General features: G+C 33.6%; 1 protein-coding gene across 1 annotated transcript; it reads right to left on the bottom strand.

The window, feature by feature from the left end:
• Positions 1-2,342: 2,342 nt before the first annotated feature.
• On the bottom strand, positions 2,343-14,713 carry LOC124352725 (phenoloxidase-activating factor 2-like). The gene is made up of 7 exons (XM_046802356.1): positions 14,594-14,713; positions 9,950-10,185; positions 8,882-9,190; positions 7,870-8,132; positions 7,353-7,516; positions 6,390-6,573; positions 2,343-3,188 (listed from the first exon to the last, which is right to left on the bottom strand). The coding sequence occupies exons 2-6, from the start codon at positions 10,183-10,185 to the stop codon at positions 6,397-6,399; spliced, it is 1,149 nt and encodes a 382-aa protein (XP_046658312.1). The 5' UTR covers positions 14,594-14,713; the 3' UTR covers positions 2,343-3,188; positions 6,390-6,396.
• Between the last annotated feature and the right edge of the window lie 1,949 nt (positions 14,714-16,662).

Consider the following 16,662-nt stretch of genomic DNA (forward strand, 5'->3'; position numbering starts at 1 on the left):
GAAAACACAACATTGGCGTCGGAAATATAATTTACTCGAACTAGCACGTGCATCGACTACTAATTTGCGTGTAAAGCAGCGGGTAAGTGCTAGCAATACAAATATGATAGACGATATAATATAAGTTTTACTTTACATTTGAAGACTGTTATGAAACCTAAATTAGTAGTCTTTTGACAGAAGTAGGCTTCTCAGGGCTGTGCATGTACATATATTTGCTTGCTCGGCAAAGAGGTAAAATTAGCTATGGAACTAGAAATACAAAGGTCGGAGAAAATTACACTGACCATAAATATACACGGTTTAACATATTTTCTTACTCATGGTGAGAAGCAAACACAACATTGCCGTCGGAAATATAACCAAACATGCTCATACAGGTACAACACCTACGAAATTGCGTGCGAAGCCAAGGGTAACTGCTAGTATTCCTTATAAATGGAAATAGAATATTAATGGGTAGAAAATATATTCTATATGGATGGAATTTGTATTCCTTACAAATGTAAAACATCCCACATCTGGAATTTGATGATACACTAGGTAAAATATTGCTATGATTATTATAGTACCACGTCCTCAATCTTCTTATTATTTATATCAACCCTTCTGTTATATAATTCTCGCCTTATATCCAGTGTAAGTTGCCGAATCACGAACAAAACTCTGACTGAGAATCACCATTAGGCAATTTAAACTGAATTATCAGTATTGTAACTGAGTTATTAGTACTCTATCTGAATTATCAGTATTGTAACTGAGTTATTAATACTCTATCTGAACTATCAGTATTGTAACTGAGTTATTAGTACTCTATCTGAATTCACAGTATTGTTACTAAATTATCAATATTCTAACTGGGAATTACATCTTATACTTCTCATCATGATGCCAATATAATGGTGCCACTGTCTTTACATTTTTCGAAGTCCGTTTATTTAAAAAAATCATAATTTTTTTAGAAACACTTTCAAGTTTTCTATGATATAATGACTCAATACAAAAATTGTGAACCATGATTGCAGTTTATATACTTTCAGAAATCCAATAGCGTGTTACTTCTTTGAAACTTCTTTGTACTCTAACGTATCTTCATAATTTAATATTAACAATGTTTTATGATTGTGATTAAGATTCACAATGTAACTACCTACATATACTGTAAGTATATTAAACAGAAAGAATTGATTTCGTTTTTGTGTGGTTCAGAATAGGACACACTGTAGATTAAAACAATGTCGTCTTAAAATTTAATTGGATTTCCTCAGCTCTTTCAAAACACACAAAATTACGTACTCGTTTAAATACACGGTAGACTAACAGTGAAGTAAAAATTCAAAACACAATGAGGTTTTTTGTATACATACGAGCAGTTAGTTACCTGCGGGTTCACATGCAATTTTCTGTTGAAAAAAAAAAACATTATCCAAGTATTTTTTTCTAAGACATTCTAAAAATCCTGGTTTACAAGACCTCATTGAGTCAAAAAGCATCTTCTACCAGCACTTGTACTCTACCTCCGGTCTAAGGCACCAAGTGTTATAGTTAAGTTTGCCTTTTTGTCCCAATGGCGAGAGTATATCGTACAACTAAAAAGTTACTGCGGTAGTATGCGTCTCTTCCAGTCATTTAAATTCACTCCCGGTGTAATTTATTTACGTTTCCATAAATGAATTATGCTGTTGCACTGACCTATTACCTTGTGTGCAAAGAATCACAGCTTTGTACAATAAGGTAGTTTTTCGAACAGTGTTTAAATAGTATTTCCGTTGCATTAGATGGTTTATTGATCATTGGTGCAATCAAAATTTAAAATTATATGATAACTTCGTCTTTGAAATCTGAATTACACTCCTGATCAAGCACTCTACAATAATTTAATATTTTCTAAACTTTAAATGTAAAACAATGTTTCTTCTTCTTTGAGAACTTCAGCTAAAAGTGTTAACGGCTGTTAAGTATCAGTTAACTTTGTATTACGTGTCGTAGCGCTGTTCGCCCGATCCAATGTTTAAACAAAATGATAATTTATAAATAAAAAAAAATTTAAATAAATAATTTACATTAGACCGAATTTTAAATCTCAACCAATCTCGAATTCACTTGAAGAAACACACAAAAAGTCATTAAAATCGGACCAGCCGTGTAGGAGTTCAGTGACATATACAGGCACAGAAGAATTATATATATATATATATATATATATATATATATATATATATATATATATATGTATATATATATATATATATATATGTATATAAAGGTTTACTATTTGCTCGCATTATTAAAAACCAAGGAATACATAAACATTGGGTAATTATAAATAAGCAAAATTAGGATTAATTTAATATAATACATTTATTAAGAGATATCGCAGTACGATGTAAATGGTTGTCCCAAAAAAGACACGATTGGGTACTTGAAATTTTGAATGTTCGTGTTTAGGGTAGCAGATGCAATGGAAACCTAAAAGCTTACAACTACGCATCCTATATTACCTAAATTACATTAAAATCAGTCTTACCTAAGTTTAAATACACTTTGACAGCACGGAAACTTCAAACTATACTTAATTGTATCAAGATTAATGAACACAATTTAAGTTTACCCATGAAATAGGTATTAAGAATAAGTCAGTTAACAAATTGTAACTAGAAATTGAAAAATCTCCCAGAAACTATACATTTATTACATTCTGTTGGTCTGGATAGGTTTGAAGTCCAGATAATTGAGTTCCCGGTTAAAGAGTTTCTTTGGTATAAATTATATCTTGACACAGTTAAAAAATCCTCAGCATATAACGAACAAAATCATCTGGAGTGGCAAATGTTCTTAGATGACCTTACATCCCACTCTTACTGGAAACATTACTAAATTTAGGCCCACTCCAAATTAATACTGAACAAGAAAATGTCTTATTGTAATAAAAGTTCATTTGTAAATTTTAAATTCTGGCCTTTCTTGGAATTAGAATTTTGAAGTCTGTAAGCTTTTTGATCAAGTTACAAGAACAACGAGACAAAAGTGCATATTAATCTTCCAAAATACAATTTCTCAACACTCATTTGAATGTTTCATTGTATATCGATACAAGTAATCGTTACAATTGGCCATGTTTTGATGGACTGTAGCTATTGTGCATCCTCTTCAGGCAGTTCACTGTTGATAAATATCTCTATCACGATCTGGAAAAAATAAAAATAGTTTATTAAACGGTTTTAATTGCCAGTGATACTTGAAAAGGCCAAGTGAACTACAACAGTAAAGTAAAAAGTAAAGTAAGGATGTCTTATTTTACCAGACTAAGTTAGTGTTAAGAAGCCCTCTCTAACACTTATCCTGGGGACCAACGGTTTAAAGGTGACTTCCGAACCAACACCAACGGCCGGGCAGGCGGGCTGCTTGCAATGACAGGATACCTCAGCGGTTACCCATCAAAGCAGCAGCCACGCTCGACGTTGCTTGATCCGGTTATCTTGCTATATTTGTACCCACTACACTATTCCATTAGACAACAGCGAGAATACTATTAACCTAAATCAATATGGATAAAAGCGATACATTTTCAAAAACATATAGAATTCTAACATGGCAAATTTATTGTAAAAGTATTTTGTAAATCAATTATTATTTGTCGTTTCCTGATATTTACATATTTTAAATAAAAATAAATTAGTAGATCAAGCAACTCTTCCTTTTCATATTTAACACTTAGAAACAAAATAATATTTGTTCTTTGCTTGAAGCTTGTCTTTGACATTAGAACGTTTGTAAACAGGATTTTCTCAAACATTTGCCGTCGTTCAGTGATACAAATGTTCACTAAGTTTAGATATCTGTAGTGTGATCTCTTCCTCAGATGAATAACTAACATACCCTAGAACTACAATCTAGGTTAACATAAACAACTCAAAACCAGAGCTTTGTAGCACGCATAAGTCAAGAATCACAACAACCATATGTGTGTGTTCCACGCTCATTAACTCTAAAACTTGAACTTAATAAAACAAATACCACAACTATAATTAAAAAACCTGAACTATAGAATATAGGTCACAATAGGTCTGCACTCACGAGCCACAAAGAACAAAACACACTGTGATAAGTTTCTGTAGTGTTTGTTTTTGCTATGCTATTGTTCCAGCAAATAAATAGTTTGAATTGATATTAATTTAGAGTAAAATCCTCACATCTATACAGAATAAAATCTCAATTAAATATATTATTAAATCAAATTGTTACAAATTACAAAGCGTTAAGAATAGACATAGTGCAGTGCAAAGTTCAAGTCAAACAAGTATACAATTGCCGGGTTCTCACTTGCGAACCCGGCAAGTGAGAGATCCGGGTTCGAGTCCCGGCGGAGCAAGTATTTTTTGCGATTCAATGTTTATTGAAATTATATATATTGCATATAGCCTAGTGATAAAACTACGTACTACACTAAAGTTCTGTTTTTTACTAAATTGTACTATTCTTGTAAGATTGAGGTGAGATATACGAGGAAAATATCAGATGAGAAGTAAGCACAGAAAAATAAGTAACACAAATATATTTTTAGAGCCAAAATAACATAGCTAATAAAGTCTTAATTGATTTCTAACATTTTTAACAACATAACGTCATCCATATAAATAATTGAGGTGTTCCACAAAGAGATATCTCGTTTTATTTTCTGCTAATTGCTTCTGCACTAATGATCATTTTGGAACTTTGTAAATAACTGGAATTAATACTGAAGTTTAGTTCTTACGATTGGCTATGGAAAATGGAGTATGTACGAAACGCAAATGAATAGAATTTATATTTCTCTATTCCTTACTCTATTAAAGAATTATAAATGTCTTATGAACAGATGTGTAGTTCCAAATAACAGCAACTACGCTACATTATATGCTACTTAATTTGAGCTCAGGTTTGCAGTAGTTTCATTCGTAAGATTGTTTTTACAATTCAGCAAAACAATTTTGTGATTTATTATTTTCACATTATTAAAAAATCAGTGACACAAATATATTTTGGCTTGCCTACCCAAGAATTGAATATCAGTGTGTTTTGAGGGTTCAATATTCAGGCCCTAACATAATTTTTATATTACTGATAATATTCAACATACACACGTTTATTTACTGTAAATACTATTAAATTATTGATATTGCAATATTTAGTACATGATTGGAATATTTAGCCTGTAGTCGCTCACTACAATATTTCAGGCAAGGATCACATGATCATTTACAAAAGTATTTTGGAAATCAATTATTATTTGTCGTTTCCTGATATTTAAATATTTTAAATAAAAATATTTTTTTAGATCAAGCAATTCTTCCTTTTCATATTTAACACATGCAAACAAAATAATATTTGTCGTTTGCTTGAATTTTGTCTTTGACAATAGAACGATTGTAATCAGGATTTTCTCGAACATTTGCCGTCGTTCAGTGATACAAATGTTCACTAAGTTTAGATATCTGTACGTAATGTGATCTCTTCCTCAGTGTAGCGTATATTATATTTTACTCTTTTCTCAGTGTAGCGTATATTATTTTATATAGTCGTGAAACATATGTTATAAATAAATATAATAATTATATAAAATGCCGTACCAAAACCAGGTCCCTGGGATTCTACTAGATTACTATAAAAAATAACATATTGAAGGAATTAAAATGTTCAGTATTTGATATGTAGTAGTTATGTAAACGTTGCAATATATTTGGTGATCAGGTATTATGACGTATTTGGAGCCAATATACCTCAATTACATAATATAATATAATAATGCCTAGCAAAAATATTGCATTTTTCATTATACATTGGATTTAAGATGTCTTAATTTTCTTCTTTAGTTATGGAAATTTTATTGCAAACGGAAGAAATAATATACAAAGGTATGACGAAATAAATTATAACAACAATCCTTAACTCCTTTCTTATGGATCAAAACCTACGAGACTTTGTGGCTTTATTCGTGAAAATGTTTTAGAGAAACATTTTACAATGATCTGATAAAAATTAAAGAAGGCTTTTGCCACTCTCGCTCACCTCAAGCATTCATTGCCTTTATTAGTAAACTGCCAATCACATCGTGGCTATAATTAAAAAAAACTTACATCCTCTTTTTGTTAATCGTTAACCACTGGCTAGTCTTAATCTTAGTAAAAGTAACAATCGTTTCCTTTAATCTATTGAATAATTAAATAATTATTGATACAATTATACATCCATTTTGAGTTACATTTAAGAATGATAAATACTAGTTGATGTTTATTCGTACAACTACAAATTTAGAGGAACCTTTCCAAAACACCAATGGTTTTATTTTATGTAATAAAGTACATAATATACAAGATTAGTGTTTAAAAGGTTATATTTTTTATACCTACTTCCAAATCAGACGAGATTAAGAGAGGCGATCTTATCGTCTATCCAAGTTCGGAACTGAGCGACGTTGACATAGATAGCTGGAACTTCGGTCCCGCAGCCGATACCCCAGGCCACGATCCCAGCCTGTACGTACAAGTCTGGATCCTGCATGCTGGGGCATGCCAGCGGACCCCCTCCGTCACCCTGGGGTGGAAGCTTTTGTTAGCAATGATTTTATAAGTAATATTTTTGTGTCACAAAGCATGGTCTAACGGTGGGAACACTTATATAGTTCCTTAATATACCTGATATAATTAACTGTATATGTACAATTTTTCATCTCACTGATCTTTTGTTATAACTTTAGGCTAGGTTCTTCATTTATATTTCAGTTGGAAGTTTACAGAGATAATTAGGCTGTCACGTAAGACAATGTTATCAAATTCAAACACAGTAACTGCGTAAACTTTTTGACGCGTTCACTGTCACTTTTTAAATTTAATTCGTGCTTGAATTTAGGTTTATTAATCATAGAATTAATTCTTAGTGAATTAGGTTTTTAAGATTTTATTTATCTACAGAAAGCTTCACTGCTGGCTTGATTATAGCGACCTCATAAACTTATACTTACTACAGCAATATCTGATATTGCTTAAATATGAGAAACCCAACGAATGTTCAGTAGCGGCAAATATCGGGATAACTTGGTGGATGGGATTAGTCGTTTGGGGCAAGCTTGAACATAAGGGAGGTATCTGCTCAGCAATAGAATACGGACCAAGGCAGTATTTTTGATCATGATTGCAATAAATTGCTTCAATTTTCTTCAAATTTCCAAAAGAACGGCTGAAATAGCGTCCACTATTCTCCCTCATGAAGGATAGGATGGATTCTATCATTTTGGGTGCCTCGCAGAACACCTAGCTTCAGGGTTAAGTGCAGTAGAGCTTTCCTATGCTTCTTGTCCTAGAGAAAGATCTTACCTTACAGGCATCTTTCCCTATTTGCCCGCCTGCACAGAGAAGGCTTTTGTGAAGTTTGAAGCGAGGCCCGAGGCGAGTCTTCCGCAATGTACTCTGGCACGGACCTCGAGGGATGATAGGCTGTTCCACTCTCTTCAAGATCTCCTGGTACTTCCCCTTGTTGCCTGCAGCCAAACGGTAGATACATACTTTATTATTTTTAAAGTAGGGAAGGATATTTTGTAAATTGTTTTTGACATACATAATACCTTTCCTCCAAAATTTGGAAAAAAACTAATTTTAGCCTTTCAAACTGAAATTGTGATTGAATATCCAGGGAGGGCTTTCATGTACTATTTTTTATTCAAAACATCCTTGTTATTCCTTTGAGCCGTTGATAACGGACGTACGTTTAACCTAAATACACAATATTACATTTTCTTTCAATTGATCGTAGTTTTTCTTCTTATAAAAAAACCATGGCTGTGTAGCAAACCACGGCCATGGAAGTATTTAATAGTATAAGATGTTAACTTACCGAAGACATCCTTTCCCCAGCCGGTGACAGTGCAGTTACGACCGTTCATATTCTCATCTTGGACAGGCAGACAGATAGTGCCCACTACAGGATTCAGCTCCAGGGGATATTCCAGCAGAAGGAGAGCGACGTCGTTGTGGAGTCCTCCTGCGTAGTACTGATCATGAAGTATTATCCGCGTCACGAGCCTGTCCTGCGTGGGGTACTGCTCCTTGTCCGTCTTTGTGTCCCACTCACCGGCCCTTACGATGAGGTTCTTTTTCCTGAAAGATTCCCAAAAACTTACGTTTGCTTTTAAACCAAATACTTTCAACTTGTGGGGTTTAAGTGTTAAATCCAACTTAAAGATCCGTTAACTGACCTATTAGAGGATAAGGAATACCAAGTGTCAAAGGATTGCATAAATATTTTTATGATCAAGATTGTGTGTAATACGTTCAAGACTAGGTGTATGAGAAAAAATATGAAAGTCATCATATAATAAGCAAAGATAATGTTAAATCTTCTAATGCCAAATTTTTATGGTTGCGACCATAGAGTATGGTAAACGCTGGTCTATTTTATCTAGGATTCAGGAAATTTAATCGATTTGACGTTCAGTTGAATGAAGCGAAGATCCATTAATCATGGAGTGAAAGTTTTAAATGAGAGCAAAGCCAATCATATTCTGTTGCATATATGCGAGCTAGATATTTGAGCTAAACATTTATTAAAGAAATAACTATTGGAATGTACAACTCATAGACTTTTATGACACTGTTCTAGAAGATGACTAAATTGTTTCTGAACTTGAAAAGGATTTTTTCCCTGACGAAGAAAACACAATAGAATGTTCAAATATGTATAATATTGTTTATTGCTCGAGTTAAGTAAAAAAAGTAGCTGTATAAAGACTTAAAAGGCGTTGATTCATGTAGTTTTTTGCTGATCTGTATTGGCTAAGTGAACAGATGATATTAATTTTAAATTTATTCTTGGTAGACTATTAGAGAGAGATCATAGATGTACTGACCCCTTGACGCAATGTGCACCTGTGAGGATGACCTGGGGATGGATGATGGAGCCTCCACACTCCATCACCTTGAGAGACACCTTCTCGTCCACCGGATCCCTCCTCAGCAGAGCTACCATCCAGGGAAACTCGCCGTAGTTGGCTTCGTTCTCCATCCCGCCAATGATCTTGAAGCCGACTCCCTGGTCATGCCTGACACCACACCTGAGGTCTGCGGGTGACGGTTTTGGAGTGCGTGGTGGTTCTGGCAGTGTGGATCTCACTGGACAACACTTCTCTAGATAATGAGTGCAGCCAGACTCTCCGAACCTGGAGCGTAAGAAGAAACCTTTTTTACTTCAGGGAATATTTGGAGGTTTTAATTTTTACTTTGAAAATTACATTTGCATTACAACTTTGGTAATAATACATAGATTTGACTGAGATTAACTGCACGCAATAGAAAACATTTTAGAAATCAAACACTTGCATTAATACAAATTTTGTATGACTTTCTAGATTAAGCATTATCTATATCTTTGTTTTAGACATATAGATTATTTGATGTTTTTTTTTATTTTTACCAAAATGAGTTAAACACTCATATTGAAACTTATAAAAATATATCACACTTTTTTCAAATTACCTCTATTACTCTAGAAGTAGTATAAACTCAGTTATGGCCTTGGAAGATTTGAAGTTGAAATTGAATACCGTATCCACGTGATGAACGGCTTAACATTTTATCACCACGCATTGGAACGATTAAAAATCAGTAATTATAGTTTGCATCTAGAGATATTATGCAAATTACTTATTATGAGTTTGAACTGAAGTTTATTTTTCCTGTAGATTTGTTTATTCTCCATTTTGAACTATCCTAATTAATAAAACTTTTAAACATTGTTATATTAAAAGCATTTAGCTCATGTAATATTAAATATAAGTAACAATGCACTTGGTCTTATTGGTGCTTAACATGGAGCTGACCCATAAACTTTATGGGATATACATATATTTAAACTTTAAGTTATAGAGCTTACAAGTTAGAGTAAAGAAGCCAAAATATTGAACTGATCTGATAAAAACCTGATATCTATCACATCTTCTCCATAGAAGTCCTCAGATGTCTCGTTCTTGCACATGTAGAAGGGAACACATTCGCAGCTGACCATATTGTCCTGGTCTGAAGGCGGCACAGAGGCGGTAGGCTCGGAGCCGAATACTTCGGCGATAGCGGCGTCAACATCCTCCTGAGGGGCAGCGATGCCGGGGGCGGTCAGGACGTGGATAACCCCCACAGCGACAAGCAGCCACTTATGCATCTTTTGGAATAAAAATTTTTATTTACTTAAATAAGCATAGGATGTTCTTAAGATTCTGGGGATACGAACAAATGTATGATTAATAAGGATGTATAACGGGTTGAGATTTTATACACTTTTAGTAGATAAGAAGATCTTGTTATATATGAAAGCCTGAAACGTCCATATAAATTTATATTTTATAATATATAAATTATATTATAAAATATATATATATAATATATATGTGTATGTCTATAAATAGACATAGACATAAAAACAGCGATATCAATTACAATCTATTTTATAGGGCTTCTTAGCCCTAGCTTCACTTGGTAAAATAAGACATACCGTTACTTTACTTTAAAATAAAATTACATCATCGGTACGATAATACTTATCTAACATGTAAGCAATGTTTATGTAAACAAAATATGTAAGTATAATTAAAGATCTATACATTTTTAGTAAACAACATTTGTTGTTACCGAGCACGGGGGTTTTTATGATCAATATATAAGGTTTTATTTTACGGGATGAGATTTTATAGACTGCTAGGAAAATAAGAATTTCTCCTTAAACAATAAAGCCTGACAAAAACAGCTATATAAATTTGCACTTTATTAAATAAATATATACACCATTCGGTAAACACCTCAAGTGGAATAAACGTAAATTATCGAAAAATCCATAGACTGGTTAGCCCCTTTCATTACAGTGACATCACAAATAATTATCCTAGTTTAGTTTTGTTTACATTTTTTTAATACTGAAAAAAGCTTGTTTGAACACGTTTTTCAGCTTCGAGGATTAATCTAGCTTGTGTGTTGGCAATAATTTTATCAAACATCTTAAATATGTGGTTAAGTATCTATGAACACCTTCCTTAAAAAGTACAAAAGTGCCTTCTTGAAGACATTATTTTCTAAAATCTTTGCAAAACTAATTACAACTTTACCAGAATTAAAAAACTTTCACGCACTAAATACCTACAATTAACAGCATTACAAATTTGGAGACTCCGGAGCAGTATACTTATATACTTACAGGTTAGCACAGAGAAACTGACTGGTTGTTTCACAAAGAGCTGACTTCGTGTCATTCATACATTCCAAGGTCATAAATAGGTGGAATAAGCGGGCACATCGACTAAGTGGGGTTGACAAGGTTGGGTTGTCCTCTAGTTTTACAATAACATTGCTAAATGACCTAACAAAGATTAGAAAGTAATCTTTCTGAGTCAGCAATCTGAGTCATTCAATCCGTTACATTTTCGTGCTTTGTTTTAGTTCCGTAAACACTGAAAGCTACACGTGTTAGGTTGACGATTTCTTACTTACAACAGAAGTTTAAGGAAACACAAAGCATGATTTCAACACCTTATTAATTACCATAATTGTTAATATCAATCAGTTAGATAATTAATATAACTACTCGATATTTTACTATTCAAAAGTACAAGATGATTCCAACTGATACTCAATCGAGATGAATTAGAAACCATGTCTTAAGGGTTCTCAAACTCTTTTAGGATGCTGTACGGGCCCATAAGTGTACATGCTGTACAGTTCTACTCAATTAACTGTATGTATTTTAATTGATATTCACACCTCAAAATCCTTTATGTTACAGAGACTCGAGCAATACCATATGCCTTATTAAACCTCATACAAAATACAGATAGTTTGGTCGGTTTAAGAGCTTCATCCGCTTTGAAATTTTGATGAAATCGTTAAAAAAAAGACACAGTAACTAATAATTTTTAAAACTCCCAAACATTACATTTTGTTCTCATTAGATACGAACTTGTGATAACTAAACCAGTACAACGAAGTAAAAGAAACTCCGATAACACGTAACGAAAGAGTTATCGTACGGACTGACAGACAGACAGACGGATTGCTCTTTGCATTTCAGCTTCAAAATCAAATCAGTTTTCCTTTAGGCCAAAAGAAAATCAGTTTACTAAGTTTAAAGTCACCAGGACTTATCTATCTGGAGTTATCGCACAGGGGACGGATGGACGGGATAAGTCACAGTGAAAGACAGTATTAGTGTGCACGTTTTACGTCAATACAGATGATTATCATATTATTTATGTTTATTGAAACATTTTTACGTTGGTATTACGGGTAACCATGGTAGCGATGAGAAAATCGTTGAAAGAATAAATTTGTAAACAAACATAGTAACACATGTAGTCTAATAGAATGGTTTATAGACCCCTCATACTGTACATGACACCTCAGCGAAGACTGTTACGGTACATTTGATATAGCGCACTCATACATTGTAAGGAATAAATTTTGAAATTGAAGATAAAACTTTGGAAACTTCACAATCACAGGCACTACTTTTCGGATTAAAAAATCTGCATTTAATCGTCAGAATGTTCCGCACAGATGTGACAAGATGTTTTATTACTATTTATACACCAAATGAAGTTTTACACACGAAAAAATAATTTATATGTCATGAACAAAGAGATTCCAAGAAGTGATTTGCTTTTCCTGTCGTCAAATCATTGATCGTTTTCTACATTGAAACTCGTTCCGAGATACAGCGCAGTCCGAACAGGACCGGTTGTTTGTTAGTCCTAATGGTTCTGATGGCACGACTTTGATACAGCCTATTAGCTTGACCGTTTTACAAACAATAGGCACATGGCCTCAAGGTCGCCAACATTACAGTTTCTCCTGTAAGTCGCCTGAAAAAATGAGGCTAAAATCTGAGACTTCTAAACTAAAAAGTTTATTGATTATTATAGCTTGTGGCATCTTGTAAAAAACATATTTCGCAAGTTAATTTTAGTTATCCCTAAATTTTAGTGCGCAATTCAAGATATTTATTTATTTACCAATATAATTTCAATAAAAACTTAATCACAAAAGTACTTGTTCCGCGGAGACTCTAAAATACTCACCCGCTAAGTAAGATGTCTGGGTTTGAGTTCCAGTGTAGTATTTTTGTGTGATTCGACCGTTATTGAAATTAAATTAAGCTTTTGTATTTTTGTAAAGTGGATGGATATTTACTCGCATTGATTATCTTATAAACCATTTCTATACAAGGTACGTCACGTGTCGCTTTCCAGGCTTCGCCGAGGCCACATTCAAAATGTCATGTGTATAGTTCATTTCATCCAGTTACATATGTTACGATGCCACATGTTAATAAGTCATATCAATGAACTCAGTTTGTTTAAAAAAACGTATTTATTCTTAGATTTGATCTTTAATTTAATGTCCACTTTCACAAACTCTGATATAAAATAAAAAAAATATTGAAACACATAAAATTGCCAAAAACAGTTATATAAACTTAACATTTGCCATAATAAAAGTAAAATACAAAACAATTATACCTCCAAAATAATAAAAATATGCATAACTATTTTTTATAGTACAAAAATACAATGTTTAAGTGTTATTAGACTACTCGTTATACAATATTACATATTTCTGAAGTCTTTTATCTTATTATCATCGATCCTCTATTAAGTTATTTTTCAACGAAATTTTATATCATCATTTTTAAGTGGCCACCATTTTTTAATTGGAAATATCTATTTTTACATATTTCAGTAAATAAACTGATCCAAATCAGACCAATAATGTGACAAATTATAACGCTGGAAGTCGATCAGTAGATTCGACATAAACCTTAGTACAAAAACACAAACGTTCAAACATTATAACATTATAACCACATTTAAGTAGTAATTAAATAACGTTTTATATTAATATCAGTTTATACAACTTCAAAACTAAAAAGCTACTTTTTAAATATATGTCAATTTAATCTTAGTTCTAGTGTAATATTTAAAAATTTTACTAAATAATTATTAAAAAAAAAGTTTTATTTTCTAAATTTTTTGTTTAGTTTAGAATAAAAAATAAAACACTTCCAAAACCCCATCGTTGTATTTTTAATCACTTTGGTGTGCGTGCTTTTGCGTAAAAAACAGACAAAAATTAAACGGAATTTGAGTACAAGTTTACGGTAACTATGTAACCCGAAGTTCCAATGCACAGTTATTGCAGCACGCTTCCACACAAGTACTTTAATATTCTGTACACCGTGATTGAAATGTCAGCAAAAGTAATATATACACTTTACAACCACTCTCTTAAATATCAACCAAAAATATTCTTTTTATTGTGTTATATTATTTTTTTAATGTTTAATAATATTCAATAATGTTTGGCTGATTATATGATCTGTGTATGTAAAGTTTTTGCTCCTATTTTATGTCAAGAGCCATAAGAGTAACTCCTCTAAAAGATAACTCCAGAAATAAATGAACTCTACGACAAAAAAATAGTATACGAGTAGAGTAAATCAAAGTAAATATGATAGTGTGAAAAAAGATTGTTTTATGACGCAAACCTTCCGAAAAGGCGTCAATCCATTGTAAAGGCAAACCTACCTTGACCGATCAGCGCGACGGACGGTAGGAACTGCAGAACAGGACCGGGAACAGCGGACAGCGGACCAACAACTCCAAGCTGTACAGCGCGCGCGCGGCCACAGCACTGTTAATCGAATCAGAACCAGTTTCACACTTTCCTACAGTGACGTCAAAGAATCAACAGCTGTTCGCAGTCAGTGTCAAGCACGCTTCAGCTCTACAGCCTGCACTCTTTAACTGTGAATAACAGAGATTCCGCCATGGGAACTTTGGTTAGTCTCAAGTATACTTGGGAATTCTGCCTGAGTAACGTCTTTCCACCGATGTCAGAGATGGCATCATAAGCGTTGTATTCATAATCTCATGGCATTGTAGGATCAGTAATGTTTTACTTGAAAGGATAAAAAAGGCAGTATCAATAAATCGTGCAATTTCAGAGTTTTAGTCACCGGGATCTCAAGCAATCAACAGATTCACTAAAACCATGGGGAAGATAAAGCGCAGTTTTAGCATAATTATTTTTCATATTTTATTACTATTAACCGGTCTCACTTACAGTATTTAAAGTAATATATATTCTATACTTCATCATAAGTATTTTTAATTATTAAATCAAGATAAATTGTAATTAATATAAGTTTGTAGGAAATGAGTACGTTAGTGTTCGTTGCAGTGTAAGGAAGACTTAAAAGAAAGAATTAAAAAATTGTACAATAATGTTGTGAATTCTAGGTTAGACCTTCTTTAGAAATTAAAACTTTTTAGATGTTAAAAAGTCACTGAATTAAATGAGATTTTACATTTTTAGCTTCCCGACGTGAACTTTACAGTTACAAAAAATTACGCAAGTTGAAGGTAAAAAATATGTGATGAAGTATTTGTTAACGGGAGGACTTTTTATAGATAATTCATGTTTGCGTGATAGTTTTTGAATTTGCACAGTACTATTCAAATGGAATATTATGTGTTATAAAACTATACGAAATGTCTCATTGCGAGACTGTTCTTATATTTCAATATTTTACCTTGTAAAGTCTGATCTGTAAAAACTGAAAACACCGAAAATATCTGATTCGGTACTTTATGATATTAAAATGTTATACTGCCACCTGGGGGAGAAGAGATGCTTTCTATAAAACAAAGGAAGAAATATTCTAAAAGGGATTTGAATTTAAAAACTAACTAGTGTACTTCTGAGTTACTGTAGAAGCTCGCCTCCGGTGAATGTGCAGACTAGGTATGCAGTCATGTCCATTGTTAGAGAGAAGGTCGAGTAGTAACTGCTGAGCTACTATAGAAGCTCGCCTCCGGTGAATGTGCAGACTAGGTATGCAGTCATGTCCATTGTTAGAGAGAAGGTCGAGTAGTAACTGCTGAGCTACTGTAGAAGCTCGCCTCCGGTGAATGTGCAGACTAGGTATGCAGTCATGTCCATTGTTAGAGAGAAGGTCGAGTAGTAACTGCTGAGTTACTGTAGAAGCTCGCCTCCGGTGAATGTGCAGACTAGGTATGCAGTCATATCCATTGTTAGAGAGAAGATCGAGTAGTAACTGCTGAGTTACTGTAGAAGCTCGCGTCCGGTGAATGTGCAGACTAGGTATGCAGTCATATCCATTGTTAGAGAGAAGATCGAGTAGTAACTGCTGAGCTACTGTAGAAGCTCGCCTCCGGTGAATGTGCAGACTAGGTATGCAGTCATATCCATTGTTAGAGAGAAGATCGAGTAGTAACTGCTGAGCTACTGTAGAAGCTCGCCTCCGGTGAATGTGCAGACTAGGTATGCAGTCATATCCATTGTTAGAGAGAAGATCGAGTAGTAACTGCTGAGTTACTGTAGAAGCTCGCCTCCGGTGAATGTGCAGACTAGGTATGCAGTCATATCCATTGTTAGAGAGAAGATCGAGTAGTAACTGCTGAGTTACTGTAGAAGCTCGCGTCCGGTGAATGTGCAGACTAGGTATGCAGTCATATCCATTGTTAGAGAGAAGATCGAGTAGTAACTGCTGAGCTACTGTAGAAGCTCGCCTCCGGTGAATGTGCAGACTAGGTATGCAGTCATGTCCATTGTTAGAGAGAAGGTCGAGTAG

This window comes from Homalodisca vitripennis, chromosome 1 (assembly GCF_021130785.1).
Source record: "Homalodisca vitripennis isolate AUS2020 chromosome 1, UT_GWSS_2.1, whole genome shotgun sequence".
In the NCBI taxonomy this organism is placed as follows: Eukaryota; Metazoa; Arthropoda; class Insecta; order Hemiptera; family Cicadellidae; genus Homalodisca; species Homalodisca vitripennis.